The 18,249-nt window shown below is 47.9% G+C and overlaps 1 protein-coding gene across 1 annotated transcript; it reads right to left on the bottom strand.

Moving 5' to 3' along the window:
- Positions 1–1,724: 1,724 nt before the first annotated feature.
- ADI1 (acireductone dioxygenase 1) lies at positions 1,725–16,309 on the bottom strand. Its single transcript, XM_030195156.1, has 3 exons — positions 16,283–16,309; positions 3,787–3,966; positions 1,725–2,292 (listed from the first exon to the last, which is right to left on the bottom strand). Exons 1-3 carry the CDS (start codon positions 16,307–16,309, stop codon positions 2,173–2,175), a joined length of 327 nt encoding a protein of 108 aa, XP_030051016.1. The 3' UTR covers positions 1,725–2,172.
- Positions 16,310–18,249: the final 1,940 nt, after the last annotated feature.

Below are 18,249 nucleotides of genomic sequence, written 5' to 3'. Positions count from 1 at the left end.
GTTGCACCGAGTAAAACGTTTGAACCTGCTGGGTGTCTTTGATGACATGGAAGGGAAAACAGCTTCGGCGAAATCAAATGATGCGATTGTGCCTCTTAAAAGAAAAAGGGGCACAAAAGAAAGGAATAACCCGACCGCGTGGCCTAAAGCTGGCCATGTCGAAAAAACTAAAGAAACTTTAAAAAGTGAAAACAATCTAAAGAAAAAACACTATGGGAACTTTTTTTTTTTTTTTTTTTAAATAGTGAACACTCGCGAAGACTCTTTCCTGGGCCTGAGAGAGGAGTGTAGATAAACACCTACCGCACCTCAACATGGAGAAAAGAAAACTGAAGAGGCATGCTCACGCGACGGGCAGGAAGTCATCGCGCATGCGCAGTGCGCGCTGCTCACAGACCAGAAGACTCTGGCAAAACTTTTCCTTTTTGCTTGCAAAAAATTTGCCGCTTCCTGTGCCAACGTGGACATCGACCCACATGTGAGAACAAGCAGCCTGCTTGTCCTCGGAGAAATGTAAGCTAGAAGCAGCAGGTAGAAAGAGATGCCAGACCCGCAGAGAGGATGGGAAGGGATCCATGGGAGGCGGAGGAGTGGGTTGCTGGGTGTATTGGAGGAAAGGGTAAGAGGTGCTGAACCCATGGAAGGAGGAGGAGAGATTGGAAGGAATGGAGAGAGGGACTGAACCCACAGTAGGAAGGAGGGAAGAGAAGGGAAAAAGATGCCAGACCAAGGAGATGAAGGCACAAGGAGTCAAATACTGAACCCACAGGGGAAAGGAGGGCAGGCAGGTGAGCCAGAAGCTGGAAGGGGGAGGGGAGAAAAGTTGGGTGGGGTTGGAGAGGAGAGAGAGACACATTGGTGTGGAAGAGGAAGAGAGGGGAGAAGCTGGACACAGGAAGGTAAAAACAGAGAGGAAATGATGGGGGGGGGGGCATAGGGACAGAAAAGGGAGATATGCTGCATGGGGATGGCATATGGACACAAAGGGGCGATATGCTGCATGGGTATGGCATATGGACACAAAGGGGCGATATGCTGCATGGGTATGGCATATGGACACAAAGGGGCAATACTGGACACAGGAGGGGCTTATTTGGGAGACAATAGGGGCACAGAGATGGATGATGGACCTGGAGAATAAACGTCAAATGGACAAGAGATCCTAGTGAATGAGTTAAGAGAAGATAGAGGGAGGCAGAAACCAAAGCCCCAGACCAACAAGATTTGAAAAATAAAATGACCAGACAACAAAATGTAGAAAACATAATTTTATTTTCTAGTTTGTGATTAGAGTATGTTGGATTTGAAATGTACATCCTGCCAGAGCTGATGTTAGACATGGCTGGGGCCCCAAGGCCAAAATTTGGGAGGGAGCCCCACAGCCGACCACCAGGCTGCACTTGCTTCAGCTTCCATTAGGCTTTTAGTTGCCCTAGTCACAGTCCCTTAACACCATCCCTGTAATGTGCCATCTTTATATTTTGAACAGTACAGGAATATATGCATCTCTTTCTATATCTCTGGTGGTGTACTATACAACTCTTTGAGGCTTGTGCAGATGGGGTAGGGATGGGCACAGGGACAAACTTTGTCCCCATGTCATTCTCTAATCCAGAAGTGCCCCTTCAGATAAATTCTGTACAGCTGCCACAACAAGCTCCCAGAATTTGTAAAAGTCATTTAGGACTGTTCCATTTATATCTTAAGAAAAATATCAAAGTAAATAAGATTTTATACAGTTGGGGCAAAAGTTTTTAATTTCTAGCATTATTTTCGTTTCATACATTCCAGTACTTTCAATTTGGAAACCAGCAGTAAGATCAAGCAATTGCATTTCTATATTTTAGGGGGTAAAGTCACCATATATTTTTGCTTTGAAGCATTTCACATTTGCCTCATTGAAAAATGCATGTCATCTAGTAGACACCACACCAGCACGAACATCATCGTATCATTTAGGCACTATAATGGTAAATGTACATTATAACTTTGTAATTAATTCTGAACAGGTTATGCACTCCACAACAGACATTTTTTAATCTGTAGGGAAAAAAACCCAATCATGAATACATTACATCATTTCACTAATATACTAAGGATATTTTGGAGTATTGTTTTTTTCTTTGTGCTGGTGCTGTATTCTCCTGACACTTATCAACTGAGTGGCAGTCATTACGCTGTCTGTGCCAAACTGTGCACATACTTCTGTCGAGCCTCAAACTGGTCAGCTGGTCGGTTGTATGGTGTCCACACTGGCTCTCCCACAAAGAGTCTCATTGCTTTCACATAATTCTACAAACCAAAAAAATTAACATTGCAATCATTTCCTTTTCTAATACCTTGAGGAACTGAGTGCGTGAAATAGCTCCAAAGAATGCAACATAAATTCCATTTTGTACACATATCTCAATTTCCACTAACACTGTTAATTATAATATTTTAAAAGCTTACAACTAATAGTACAACTTTTTATAACACTTCTGTGCAGCGCTCCAGTTGCCTGCTAACGCATGGGTATATTTCTTTTATTAACTTATGTAGTCCCAGGGCTACTACACCTTTAAAAATTAAATTAAAAGTCTCAAACTCTGTGCTTCTTCTCTGGGATCAGACTCCAGTGTTCTGGATCTTAGGAAAACTAAAGCCTACTCAGTAACAACAACAACAACAAAAAAAGTGAACTTTATATAGAGGAAGGAAAAAAAAAAAAAAAAGGCAGCTGTTAACTGCAGCCTCACAGACACTAGAGGGTGCTGTGTGATCAGAGTTGAGAAAATAATCATTATACATATTTATAAAATAATCAGAAATGCAAGAGCATGCATTATTGTACTGTAGCATCTTAGGGCCCTGTTTACTAAGCCCTGTTATAGGTGCCTTAACATTTTTAACACACGTTAACCATGTACACACACCTACAATATCCCTATAGGCACCTACACGGTTAACGTGCATGCTAATTGTAGGCGCATTAAAAATGCTAATGCGCTTTAGTAAACAGGGCCCTTAGTTTGCAGGCTCGCTGTAAATATGATCAGTTTTACGTTCTGGCCAATCCCTACAAATTAACACAGAAAAAAAAATTGAGAAAAATGAAGGCATTCACAATGCTGGCTTTAAGAGATCTTAGTATGATTAAGAGCGCAGACCACTACTGATCGCTACATTAAAACTACCTCACCTGTGCCATACACACAGAACAAAGATAGACCTTCATCAAATAGAGAATTGACCACAGAAATTGAAATATGCAGATTAAAATCTAAACTGGGAGCCCCAAGAAGCCAGCCAGAAACACCAATAAAGATCAATACATTTCCTTCTTAAAGTGCTCATAATGCCCAACACAACAGAAATGCAAACATCACAAAGCTGACAAAGAAAATAAACGAGCAAAAATTTCTAGGTGAAGTAGAAGAAACAGCAATTATAGCTGCAAAATGTATCCTGCCACCAAGACAGAAACGTAATCTGAACAGAGAGAGAGTATTTATCAGCCCTACAGTCTTTGAACTGTCTTTGTTATTTCTCTTCTGTACTATGTAATAATTCCTTTCAGCACTTTGTGTGTTACTTGGCAACTCATGCATAAATAGTCATAGCGATGAAAATGGCAACCGAGTCAGGTGGAACCAAAAAGATCCACAATGGGCAGGAGTTACCATTAACAAAGACAGTGCAACGCTCAGTTTCACCCAAACTGATTTCAGATCAAGAGTCCCTATGTTGTCCTTGGGTAAATACATATTAAATAAATAAACATTGAGCTAGCCCTGTTTTACACACATTTTCATCCAGAGTAAAGCGATGATAAATGCCAGCAGGAAGCGTGATCATATCGCCTTTCTCCATGTACATTCGAATCCACTTGTCCTCTTTATCTCTTACATCAAAGTATCCACTTCCATCCAGGATGTAGCGAATTTCATCATCCAGGTGTAGATGCTCTTCAAAGAATATTTTTATCTACAACAGAAGATAAACAGTTTTTCACTCTGCTTGATAACAAAATTAAGCCTGCTGTATCCAAACCTCACAACAATTTTATATTACTAGTAAAAGAGGCCCGTTTCCAACAGAAATGAAACAGGCGCTAGCAAGGTTCCAGGGGCCCCTCCCTCCCTCTCCCCTCCGAGTTCCATGCCCCCCAACCTGCCTCCCCCTCCTTGTCCTCTGAGTTCCAGGCACCCCTCCCTATCCTCCGAGTTCCAGGACCCCCCTCCCCTTCGAGTTACAGGACCGGCCCTCCCCTTCCAGGCCCCTCCCCTCCCAGTCGAGTTCAAGGACCCCCCCCCCCTCCCAGTCAAGTTCCAGGTCCCCCTCCCCTCTCTCTCTCGTCCCCCTTTCGCGTCTCCTGCCCTCCGAGTTCCATGCACCCACTGTCATCCGAGTTCCACAACCCCATGCCTCCCTCCCTCTCTGTGTGTGGCCTCCCAGTGGAAGCAGGACATGTGCGGCAGCCCCTCCCATTCATAAGTGCCAGCTGTTCTGTAAAACGTTTTACCTCGTGGTCCACCAGCAACAGTTAAGTCGAGCAGGCACGGCACGGCGCTTCAGACTGCCTTCACTTTCGCCTTCTGTTTCAGCTCTGCCTCTGGTCCCGCCCTCATTTCCTGTTTGCGGAAGGGCGGGACCAGAGGCACAGGTGAAACAGAAGAGAAGGCAGTCTGAAGCGCCTTGCCTGCTCCACTTCACTGTTGCCGGCGGACCAGGAGGTAAAATGTTTTAAAGAACAGCCGGCACTTAGCACTTACGAAGGGAAGGGGCTGCCGCACACATCCTGCTTGCACTCGGAGGCCACAGAGAGAGAGGGAGGGAGGTGCGGGGCGGTGGAGGAGGGGGGCGTGGAACTCGGACAGCAGTTGAAATAGGGAGGGAGGTAAGGGGGCATGGAACTCCCAGGAGAGGGGGGCCGTGGAACTCGGATGGGAGTGGAAGGAGGGAGGGAGGGGGTCATGGAACTCGGGAGCCCGATTCTGTACTCACCTCTGGTGGCTGATGCTGGCTTCCCTCCCCTCTCACTTCCCATTGGTCCGCCCTGTGACGTCATCCCCAGGGCAGACCAATGGGAACTGTGTTACGAACCCAGGCATCCAGACGGAGGTGGAGGTGCAAATTATATAGGATTTTAGCTAACTCGGTTGCTATACACAGGAATCATTTTGGTTGGTTTACAAAGAAACTGAATCATAAAATGTGCTGAAATGTAGCCCCTTTCCATGGAATTGCTCAAGGCAGGTTTACAAGCATGTAAAAAACAAAAAAAAACGCACAGTCCCATTTTAGACAGGTTGGCACATCTCAAGTTTCATCAGTATTTTAGAACAGAATCTGCCAACGTAGAGCCTGTTCCAAAATACAAGGGAAGGACATTTATATACCATGAACATGCTTTATATACCATGTGCATGCAGCATAAACATCCAATTTAACAAAACAGATGTAAAAAAAATAACAATGTGCTCACAGCCAGCACATAAACGGGTATGTGCTGGCATATACATGTTATCTTTGTAATTTTGGAAACATAACCATTTATTATCCTGATACTCTCATAGAGACCAGCAGGGGCATAGCCAGACCTCGCAGTAGGAGGGGGCCAGAGCCCAAGGTAGGGGGGGGGCACATTTTGGTGTATCGCACCCCCCCCCCCCCCCCCGCAGCAAATACCTTGGCTGGCAGGGGTCCCCAACCCCTGCCAGCAGAAGCCTTGTCCAGCGCCAGTCTATGGCACCGCCATGTTGCCTTCTCTGCTGTCACTAAAAGGAGCGTGCCGGACATGAAGGGGAAGACCGAGCAGGGCAGGCAACGTGGCAAAGCCAGAGACCGCTGCTGGACAAGGCTTCAGCTGGCAGGGGTTGGGGATCCCCGCCAGCAAATCCAGGGGCCCAGAGGAAATTTTGTGGGACCCAGGCCCCCGTGGCCCCACATAGCTACGCCACTGGAGACCAGTTTCCCTTGCCAGTTTGGCATTTGGGAGGGGGGAGGGACAAAACCACTGGGGGATTGAGGAAACCTCCTCTAATCCCTCTAGTGGAGTGCTGCTCAATAAAAGCACTTTGCCAAATCTCAAACGTGTTTGATAGCAGGTGTAACTCCCGATGTCAGTCTTCTAAGACATAGACATTTAGTTCCCTTCTGGAATGGAGAATAAATGTATTTGCCTGCAATGCCCTTGTCTCACTCAGACACACGGTCCACACCCCCTTGACATTCACATGAATATCCCAACTTCCTAAAAATTGGGACTTAGACGTTCATGCAAGATAAAACATTTAAGTGCTAGTGTATGCACATCTCAAATGTGAATAGGGCTTGTAAAAGTACATAAGTAATGCCACACTGGGAAAAGACCAAGGGTCCATCGAGCCCAGCATCCTGTCCACGACAGCTGCCAATCCAGGCCAAGGGCACCTGGCAAGCTTCCCAAACATACAAACATTCTATACATGTTATTCCTGGAATTGTGGATTTTCCCAAGTCCATTTAGTAGTAGTTTATGGACTTGTGTTCTTTAGGAAACCATCTAACCCTTTTTTAAACTCTGCTAAGCTAACCGCCTTCACCACGTTCTCCAGCAACGAATTCCAGAGTTTAATTATGCGTTGGGTGAAGAAAACGTTTCTCTGATTTGTTTTAAATTTACTACACTGTAGTTTCAGCCATGCCCCCTAGTCCTAGTATTTTTGGAAAGCGTGAACAGACGCTTCACATCCACCTGTTCCACTCCACTCATTATTTTATATACCTCTATCATGTCTCCCCTCAGTCGTCTCTTCTCCAAGCTGAAAAGCCATAGCCTCCTTAGTCTTTCTTCATAGGGAAGTCATCCCATCCCCGCTATCATTTTAGTCGCCCTTCGTGGCACCTTTTCCAATTCTACTATATCTTTCTTGAGATGCGGCGACCAGAATTGAATACAATACTCAAGGACAGCAATAGTACATAATTCCATTATCCAAATCACAATACTCAATAAAATCAGACTATAACTCAATAAAGCACACCACAATTAAATAAATCATACTGAACAGAATATCATAAAAAATTAGACAAAAGAGCCTATAATCTGAGTCAGTTAAAAAGTTATCTAAGAAAATACAGATTAAAATAACCTAAAGTTAATTACATGCTAAATAAACAGCCATGTCCTTTACTCATTTTCTAAATTTCTGATAGTCCACAATGTTTACAGTGTTGTAAAGCTTGTATGGGGTTGAGGATACAACTGTAAGCATAAGAGATGGCCTGAAGAAATGCTCCATTCTAGATCCACGTGGTCCTTGCAGGAGAATAAAAAAAACATAAGATGATAAGGTCCTAAGTTTTTAAAAGTCATCTAGTAAGTAGCCAATGTAGTTATCTTAAGAGTAGGTTTAATATGATCCTGTCAGTTTAAGCTTAGTGGCATTCTGAATATACCATAGCTTCTGAATGTATTTCAAAGGAAGACCTACACAGTCTGAGTTGCAATAACTGTAATATTATTAAAGTGAGGATTACAGTTGCAAAACAAAAGAAATAAAGGATATAATTGTCTGTCTAGCTCAAGTTGCAAAATGATATGTGATGCAGCAGAGATTTAGGGGGTCTTATTTAGATTTGTATCTACAATAATCCTCAAGATGCACATTTATAAGTTATGACAATAATATCTTATGTAATGCTGCGGAAGGGCCTCTCTCATTTGGACCCCATGTATATATCCAAAGAACTTGTATCTTAAAAAGGATTTAAATCAGGGATTAAAACAACTGCTCCATATTAACAAACACTATCCTTTCCCAACCCTCTTTCTGAAAGCCTCATTGTTCACTTTGGCCCCTGCTTCCTTGGACCCAATTGCTCACTCTCTCCTATCCCAGAATGCCACTGCTCATTCACACATCTCCCATAACTTATTCTCGTTCCCCACTATTCACTCATCTATCCTCCCTAGGGTTGCCAACTGGCCAAGATTTTTAAATAGGTGGGTAGCTTGTTTCTGCCTACCACCATACTCCAGGACAGCTCTATCATTGAAACCTTCCACCATCTACTATTGCTTCTCCATCCTACAAAGTCCCTCTCCCCTCAGTTTACTGTTCCCTGCTCATTACTACCACAACACCCCAGACCATAAACCTTCAGTGGCCGCAATATTCACTTGTGCTGCTAACTCTAAGCTCCTCAACACCAGTGGACGTTTCTACACAGAAATATTTGGGGTGGGAACGGGGGAGCAAGCCAAAGTGACATTTTCGTACATCATGCCCTCTGCCACATCACACACCCGTCCTCCCAACCGCCTTTGCATAAATAAACCTTTCCCCCTTCCAGCTAGTTTCAGCTACCAAGTAAAACGAGTATTATAATTGATATAGTCATTCAACAAATTCTTCTGTGTGGGGTGGTCTAGATTCTCTATAGGTTTGGTCAGAATCTTAACCTAATCCCTGCATCTCCAGTTCTGTATCAAAAACTCTTTATTCCTCAACAATGGAGCTATCCCTCTTACAACACGCTATACAAACAAATATTCAAATTATGACCACCACCTCAGAAACAGTACACGCTCCTTTCACTGCCAAACACTTTGTTTATCCCATTTTTGCTCCATGTTTCAAAACTGGTTTAGAAATCTAGGATGCAAATAAATATTTAAGCAAAAATAGGTTAAAGCAGATTGGTTTTTGTTTGTGTAGAGACTCTACAGGATGTGGAGACCACTAGTCTTGAGCATTTTTATTTTGGGTACTAAGGGCCTGCTTTAAAATAGGGCCGGACACTTAGCAAAATAACACAAAACTTTGCAAAAAGAGGTTCAAAACCTATACCAAACCATAACAGGCCTAACCCACCAGACAGTACTGTAAATATTACACTGGGCCCTATAGCACCAATAAACCTACTACTGGGCAACTAAAAAAAAAAAAAGCTGTACTGTTAGATATTCTACACAAACACTACATGCTAGCAGAATGCTTTATTTCAATCGCACATACAGAATATGAACAGACCCTCATTTGATACAAAATTAGAGGACCACAAAAAAAAACAAAGAAATCTGAAATGGAGACCCCCCCCCCCCCCCTCCATCCTAGAAAATCTTAGTGCAATACTAGTATAAGAGAAACTGAAATGCATTTTCTCTTGTACTCTGCAATATACTGAAATAGAAAAGATGTATATTTCCCATGAAAACAGCAGATCACACATCAAAGGAGATCAACTTGTTTATTCAGCAAGGAAAGATCTCACATAAAAGAAGAAAGTCATGGGCACATTTCGTCCGCCTATGGGATGTATCAGGAGTAACCAAACGAGATTAAAAAAAAAAAGCGGATGGTGCCATCTGATAACTGCTAGCCTATACAATTTCTTCAACTCAATCACCAAATCCCATTTATCTGCTCCGTTCCTCTAGCCCCCTCCTCTAGCTCCACCATCTTTTGCTCTTTTCCCCCACCCCTAAGTCTCATCTGCTCTTTCCAGGGTTTCCAGTCCACTTGACATTTCTTCTTTCCATGTCCATCATCATTCCCTCTGTACACCTATCTGTCCTGTCAAGCACCTGCCCTCTGTGTCCCCATCTCTCCTCGTGTCCAGCTTTTCCCCTGTCTTTCCTTCCCCCCCCCCCCCCCCAGTTCCAGAAACTTTCTTTCTGCAGCGTCCCACCTACATGGGAATAGGAAGTTGCATCAGAGACGACAGGATACTACAGAAAGAAAGCTTCCAGGACCGGTCTGCCTTGATCACCGATACTGCCAGTGATGAATGAGAAGGCTAGAGGAAAGCCAAGTTGAAGGAAGAAGGGACTAGGGAGAGTTAGCTGACTTCATTGGGGGGGGGGGGGGTTACAGATGGAAGATGCCAGACCTTGGGAGAAGGTGGGTTTGGAAGACGTCAGATGGAACTGAGGCACCCTGTCCTGCTACTTTCCTCCTAAACTACACACACCTGGTCAAACTGGAGTTGCAAAGGGGTGGCAAGCTATTATTTTAGGAATAGCATTTGCCAGCCTGTAGTGACACCGGTGCACAAAACTGCATTTCAGACTGCACAGAAGAGCCAGAATAGGATAAACACAGGGAAGGGCTGCACCCAGTGCTGGGTCTTGACACCGTTTAAAAAAAAAAAAAAAAACCTCATCCCATCTGATATTTTCAGTAAAGCGAATGCTACATACCTGTAGAAGGTATTCTCCGAGGACAGCAGGCTGATTGTTCTCACTGATGGGTAACGTCCACGGCAGCTCCTCCAATCGGAATCTTCACTAGCAAAAGCCTTTGCTAGTCCTCGCGCGCCGATGCGCATGCGCGGCCGTCTTCCCTCCCGAAACCGGCTCGTGCCGGCCAGTCTCATATGTAGCAAGACAAAGAGAAGGGAAGACACAACTCCAAAAGGGGAAGCGGGCGGGTTTGTGAGAACAATCAGCCTGCTGTCCTCGGAGAATACCTTCTACAGGTATGTAGCATTCGCTTTCTCCGAGGACAAGCAGGCTGCTTGTTCTCACGACTGGGGTATCCCTAGCCCCCAGGCTCACTCAAAACAACAAACATGGTCAATTGGACCTCGCAACGGTGAGGACATAACTGAGATTGACCTAACAATTTTTCCAACTAACTGAGAGTGTAGCCTGGAACAGAAAAAACATGGGCCTATGGGGGTGGAGTTGGATTCTAAACCCCGAACAGATTCTGAAGCACTGACTGCCCGAACCGACTGTCGCGTCGGGTATCCTGCTGCAGGCAGTAATGAGATGTGAATGTGTGGACAGATGACCATGTCGCAGCTTTGCAAATCTCTTCAATAGTGGCTGACTTCAAGTGGGCTACCGACGCTGACATGGCTCTAACATTATGAGCCGTGTCATGACCCTCAAGAGCCAGCCCAGCCTGGGCGTAAGTGAAGGAAATGCAATCTGCTAGCCAATTGGATATGGTGCGTTTCCCCACAGCCACTCCCCTCCTGTTGGGATCAAAAGAAACTAACAATTGGGTCTGTTGGGCTGTGTCCGCTCCAGATAGAAGGCCAATGCTCTTTTGCAGTCCAATGTGTGCAGCTGACGTTCAGCAGGGCAGGAATGAGGACGGGGAAAGAATGTTGGCAAGACAATTGACTGGTTCAGATGGAACTCCGACACAACCTTTGGCAAGAACTTAGGGTGAGTGCGGAGGACTACTCTGTTATGATGAAATTTGGTGTAAGGGGCCTGGGCTACCAGGGCCTGAAGCTCACTGACTCTACGAGCTGAAGTAACTGCCACCAAGAACATGACCTTCCAGGTCAAGTACTTCAGATGGCAGGAGTTCAGTGGCTCAAAAGGAGGTTTCATCAGCTGGGTGAGACCGACATTGATCCCATGACACCGTAGGAGGCTTGACGGGGGGCTTTGACAAAAGCAAACCTCTCATGAAGCGAACAACTAAAGGCTGTCCTGAGATCGGCTTACCTTCCACACGGTAATGGTATGCACTGATTGCACTAAGGTGAAACCTTACAGAGTTGGTCTTGAGACCAGACTCAGACAAATGCAGAAGGTATTCAAGTAGGGTCTGTGTAGGACAAGAGTGAGGATCTAGGGCCTTGCTGTCACACCAGACGGCAAACCTCCTCCATAGAAAGAAGTAACTCCTCTTAGTGGAATCTTTCCTGGAAGCAAGCAAGATGCGGGAGACACCCTCTGACAGACCCAAAGAGGCAAAGTCTACGTTCTCAACATCCAGGCCGTGAGTGCCAGAGACCGGAGGTTGGGATGCAGAAGCGCCCCTTCGTCCTGTGTGATGAGGGTCGGAAAACACTCCAATCCCCATGGTTCTTCGGAGGACAACTCCAGAAGAAGAGGGAACCAGATCTGACGCGGCCAAAAAGGAGCAATCAGAATCATGGTGCCTCGGTCTTGCTTGAGTTTCAACAAAGTCTTCCCCACCAGAGGTATGGGAGGATAAGCATACAGCAGACCCTCCCCCCAGTCCAGGAGGAAGGCATCCGATGCCAGTCTGCCGGGGGCCTGAAGCCTGGAACAGAACTGAGGGACTTTGTGGTTGGCTCGAGAGGCGAAGAGATCCACCAAGGGGGTGCCCCACAGCTGGAAGATCTGTCGCACTACCCTGGAATTGAGCGACCACTCGTGAGGTTGCATAATCCTGCTCAACCTGTCGGCCAGACTGTTGTTTACGCCTGCCAGATATGTGGCTTGGAGCACCATGCCTCGACGGCGAGCCCAGAGCCACATGCTGACGGCCTCCTGACACAGGGGGCGAGATCCGGTGCCCCCCTGCTTGTTGATGTAATACATGGCAACCTGGTTGTCTGTCTGAATTTGGATAATTTGGTGGGACAGCCGATCTCTGAAAGCCTTCAGAGCGTTCCAGACCGCTCGTAACTCCAGGAGATTGATCTGCAGATCGCGTTCCTGGAGGGACCAGCTTCCTTGGGTGTGAAGCCCATCGACATGAGCTCCCCAGCCCAGGAGAGACGCATCCGTAGTCAGCACTTTTTGTGGCTGAGGAATTTGGAAAGGACGTCCAGAGTCAAATTGGACCAAATCGTCCACCAATACAGGGAGTTGAGAAAACTCGTGGACAGGTGGATCACGTCTTCTAGATCTCCAGCAGCCTGAAACCTGGGAAGCTAGGGTCCATTGAGCAGATCTCATGTGCAGGCAGGCCATGGGAGTCACATGAACTGTGGACGCCATGTGGCCCAGCAATCTCAACATCTGCCAAGCTGTGATCTGCTGAGACGCTCGCACCCGCGAGACGAGGGACAACAAGTTGTTGGCTCTCGTCTCTGGGAGATAGGCACGAGCCGTCCGAGAATCCAGCAGAGCTCCTATGAATTCGAGTTTCTGCACTGGGAGAAGGTGTGACTTTGGATAATTTATCACAAACCCCAGTAGCTCCAGGAGGCGAATAGTCATCTGCATGGACTGTAGAGCTCCTGCCTCGGATGTGTTCTTCACCAGCCAATCGTCGAGATATGGGAACACGTGTACCCCCAGCCTGCGAAGTGCCGCTGCTACTACAGCCAAGCACTTCGTGAACACTCTGGGCGCAGAGGCGAGCCCAAAGGGTAGCACACAGTACTGGAAGTGACGTGTGCCCAGCTGAAATCGCAGATACTGTCTGTGAGCTGGCAGTATCGGGATGTACGTGTAGGCGTCCTTCAAGTCCAGAGAGCATAGCCAATCGTTTTCCTGAATCATGGGGAGAAGGGTGCCCAGGGAAAGCATCCTGAACTTTTCTTTGACCAGATATTTGTTCAGGGTCCTTAGGTCTAGGATGGGACGCATCCCCCCTGTTTTCTTTTCCACAAGGAAGTACCTGGAATAGAATCCCAGCCCTTCCTGCCCGGATGGCACGGGCTCGACCGCATTGGCGCTGAGAAGGGCAGAGAGTTCCTCTGCAAGTACCTGCTTGTGTTGGAAGCTGTAAGACTGAGCTCCCGGTGGACAATTTGGAGGTTTTGAGGCCAAATTGAGGGTGTATCCTTGCCGGACTATTTGAAGAACCCACTGATCGGAGGTTATGAGAGGCCACCTTTGGTGAAAAACTTTCAGCCTCCCTCCGACTGGCAGGTCGCCCGGCACTGACACTTGGATGTTGGCTATGCTCTGCTGGAGCCAGTCAAAAGCTCGTCCCTTGCTTTTGCTGGGGAGCCGTGGGGCCTTGCTGAGGCGCACGCTGCTGACGAGAGCGAGCACGCTGGGGCTTAGCTTGGGCCGCAGGCTGTCGAGAAGGAGGATTGTACCTACGCTTACCAGAAGAGTAGGGAACAGTCTTCCTTCCCCAAAAAAATCGTCTACCTGAAGAGGTAGAAGCTGAAGGCTGCCGGCGGGAGAACTTGTCGAAAGCGGTATCCCGCTGGTGGAGCTGCTCTACCACCTCCTCGACTTTCTCTCCAAAAATGTTATCCGCACGGCAAGGCGAGTCCGCAATCCGCTGGTGGATCCTATTCTCCAGGTCGGAGGCACGCAGCCATGAGAGTCTGCGCATCACCACACCTTGAGCAGCGGCCCTGGACGCAACATCAAAGGTGTCATACACCCCTCTGGCCAGGAATTTTCTGCACGCCTTCAGCTGCCTGACCACCTCCTGAAAAGGCTTGGCTTGCTCAGGGGGGAGCTTGTCCACCAAGCCCGCCAACTGCCGCACATTGTTCCGCATGTGTATGCTCGTGTAGAGCTGGTAAGATGGATTTTGGCCACGAGCATAGAAGAATGGTAGGCCTTCCTCCCAAAGGAGTCTAAGGTTCTAGAGTCCTTGCCCGGGGGCGCCGAAGCATGTTCCCTAGAACTCTTAGCCTTCTTTAGGGCCAAATCCACAACTCCAGAGTCGTGAGGCAACTGAGTGCGCATCAGCTCTGGGTCCCCATGGATCCGGTACTGGGACTCGATCTTCTTGGGAATGTGGGGATTACTTAGTGGCTTGGTCCAGTTCGCCAGCAATGTCTTTTTGAGGACATGATGCATGGGTACTGTGGACGCTTCCTTAGGTGGAGAAGGATAGTCCAGGAGCTCAAACATTTCAGCCCTGGGCTCGTCCTCCACAACCACTGGGAAGGAGATGGCCGTAGACATCTCCCGGACAAAGGCCGCAAAAGACAGACTCTCGGGAGGAGAAAGCTGCCTTTCAGGGGAGGGAGTGGGATCAGAAGGAAGGCCATCAGACTCCTCGTCAGAGAAATATCTGATGTCCTCCTCCTCCTCCCACGAGGCCTCACCTTCGGTATCAGACACAAGTTCACGGACCTATGTCTGAAGCCGTGCCCGGTTCGACTCCGTGGAACCACGGCCACGGTGGGAGCGTCGAGAGGTAGACTCCCTCGCCTGCACCAGCAAAGCTCCCTCCGCCGACGTCGTCGGGGAGCCTTCCTGGGAGGCGACCGCAGTCAAAGACCTCACCCCGGGCAAGGGGCCAGCCGGCGCCTCACTCGACGGTACCGGTGGCGCAAGCACCCCCGGTACCGGAGGGGAAGGGCGCAACAGCTCTCCCAGGATCTCTGGGAGAACGGCCCGGAGACTCTCGTGCAGAGCGGCTGTGGAGAAAGACGTGGAAGCCGATGCAGGTGTCGATGTCAGAGTCTGTTCCGGGCGTGGAGGCTGTTCCAGGCTGTCCATAGTGGAGCGCATCGACACCTCTTGAACAGAGGGTGAGCGGTCCTCTCGGTGCCGATGCCTACTGGGTGCCGACTCCCTTGGCGACCCAGAGCTCTCGTTACCGACACGGGAAGGGGACCGGTGTCGATGCTTCTTCGACTTCTTGGGACAAAGCATGTCACCGGAGCTTCCCGGCACCGACGAGGAGGACATAGAATCCAGCCGTCACTTCCTCGGGGCTGTACCGCAGGAGCCCTCAGGGTAGGGGGAGACCCACCCGAAGGCTCACCGCCACCAGCAGGGGAATGGACAGCCCTCACCTGCACTCCAGTCGAAGCACCACCGTCCGACGACATCAGCAGAAGCGGAGGTCCCAGTACCACCGACGCCGACGCAGCCTTCCGATGTCTCAGCCCCGATGTAGAGGGTCGATGCCTCGATGCAGTCGCGGCCGAGGACGGAGGACTAGACGCTGTCGACGTCGATGCACTCGATACTCCCGGTGCCGATGCCGACGAAGAGCCCGAGAACAAAACGTTCCACTGGGCCAATCTCGCTACCTGAGTCCGCTTTTGTAAAAGGACGCACAGACTACAGGCCTGTGGGCGGTGCCCAGCCCCCAGACACTGAAGACACGACGCGTGCCTGTCAGTGAGCGAGATTACCCGGGCGCACTGGGTGCACTTTTTGAAGCCGCTGGGAGACTTCGATGACATGGGCGGAAAAATCACGCCGGCGAGATCAAAACTCGTAATTGCGGTAGGCACCAAAAAGAGGGGAAGAAAAAATTCGACCCGAGGCCTGAAAAGGGCCTACCCCAAAGACGAAAGAAAACTTACCGGGGCAAAAACTGGAAATAGCGGAAAAGGAAAAGACCGAAAAGGTCCTCTTCCGAAATCCCTTTTTTTTTTTTTAGTTAGCGAAAGTCAAAAATAGATGCGCGAGGTCGACTTAAGGGGCGCGAACGGCGTAACACGACCGTACCGAGCGCGGACAAAAGAAGACTGGCCGGCACGAGCCGGTTTCGGGCGGGAAGACAGCCGCGCATGCGCGGTACGCATCGGCGCGCAAGGACTAGCAAAGGCTTTTGCTAGTGAAGATTCCGATTGGAGGGGCTGCCGTGGACGTCACCCATCAGTGAGAACAAGCAGCCTGCTTGTCTTCAGAGAATCAGAAATTCAGTCTGCCAACAGAATTTACCTGCTCTTTATCAAGTGAAATATACATCTGTATGTCAGTGTTTATGCGGAATCTAAAGCTAAACTCTTTTACATTACATTACATTACTAACATTTCTAAAGCGCTACTAGGGTTACGCAGCGCTGTACAATTTAAACATAGAAGGACAGTCCCTGCTCAAAGAGCTTACAATCTAAAAGACAAGAGAACAATCTAAAGACAAGTGTACAATCTAGAGGACAAGTGAACAGTTAATCTGATAGGGTGGATAGATTGGGGCATTCTATATTTCTCAAGCGGTTAGGCTCCGAAGGCAGCATTGAAGAGGTGAGTTTTAAGCAGGGATTTGAAGATGGGTAGGGAGGGGGCATGGCGTATGGGTAAAGGAAGACTGTTCCAGGCATAGGGTGAGGCAAGGCCGGTGAGAATGAGCGGAGCCTGGAGTTGGCAGTGGTGGAGAAGGGTACTGAGAGAAGGACTTTGTCCTGTGAGCGGAGGTTACGGGCGGGAACATAGGGGGAGATGAGGGTGGAGAGGTAGTGAGGAGCTGCAGACTGAGTGCATTTGTAGGTAAGGAGGAGGAGCTTGAATTGTATGCGATATCTGATCGGAAGCCAATGAAGTGATTTGAGGAGAGGGGTGATATGAGTATATCGGTTCTGGCGGAATATAAGACAAGCGGCAGCGTTCTGAACGGATTGAAGGGGGGATAGATGGCTGAGTGGGAGGCCGGTGAGGAGTAAGTTGCAGTAATCAAGGCGAGAGGTAATGAGAGCGTGGACGAGAGTTCTGGTGGTGTGCTCAGAGAGGAAAGGGTGAATTTTGCTGATGTTGAAGAGGAAGAAGTGACAGGTCTTGGCAGTCTGTTGGATATGCGCAGAGAAGGAGAGGGAGGAGTCGAAGATGACTCCGAGGTTGCGGGCAGATGGGACGGGGAGGATGAGGGTGTTATCAACTGAGATAGAGAGTGGAGGAAGAGGAGAAGTGGGTTTAGGAGGAAAGACGAGGAGCTCGGTCTTGGACATGTTCAGTTTAAGGTGACGGTTGGACATCCATGCCGCAATGTCGGATAAACAGGCCGATACCTTGGCCTGGGTCTCCGTGGTGATGTCAGGTGTGGAGAGGTATAGCTGGGTGTCATCAGCATAAAGATGATACTGAAAACTCTTATTTAAAATTTCCCCATAGGCTGCATGTGTATGTATATATATATATTTATTATTTATTTTTTTTAAATGACACAATCATAATTTCTATTTTCGAGGGTTCAGAGGGCAGAGATTGGTTCGATGGCAGTGTCGGATCACTCTCTCATATGGATTCATTTAACTTTGGGGCGGAGGGATCTGATAGACTTACGAGTAGCTGGAGATTTCCTGCTTATTTGTAGGAAAATGCAGACTGTCAGACCTACCTATCCCAAAATAGCAGGTTTTTCTTCTTTTTCAATGGGCATTATCAGGAAGACCCACGCTTGTTTTGGGAAAAAGCCAAGTTGGTCCTTTGGGGAGATATAATTGTTTATATGGCATCCCGCACGAAGCAGAGTGCCCAGGGTATTATACATTTGGAAAAGAAACTTTAGCAAAGTGGGCACACATTCTTCATCCTACTTGAGAGTCTCATGAAGCATTATTAGCCACCCAGGCTGCTTTGAATGCTCTTATCTATGACAGGATAAGAAAGATGCTCTTGTATCTTAAATTCCAATATCATTGGTATGGTAATAGGCCAGGTCATCTGTTAGCACAGGTGACTAAGCATCATCAGGGGTCACGGTATGTCTCGAGTTTGATTGGTTTGTCAGGGTGGATCTTTACCAGGCCTCAAGATACTAGTCTAATTTTATTACTATTTTAATCGTTTCTATGCTGCGCTTGTGGAGAATATTGGCCCCCAGATCTCATATTACTTGGAGGACTCTGGTTTGTCATGTCTCACTCCAGTGGATCAGGTGCCCTTGTGAGCCAAAGAAATATAGCTAGGTA

The sequence above is a fragment of the Microcaecilia unicolor genome, chromosome 3, assembly GCF_901765095.1.
Source record: "Microcaecilia unicolor chromosome 3, aMicUni1.1, whole genome shotgun sequence".
NCBI classification, from domain to species: domain Eukaryota; kingdom Metazoa; phylum Chordata; class Amphibia; order Gymnophiona; family Siphonopidae; genus Microcaecilia; species Microcaecilia unicolor.
This window is presented reverse-complemented; position numbering and strand designations above follow the sequence as displayed.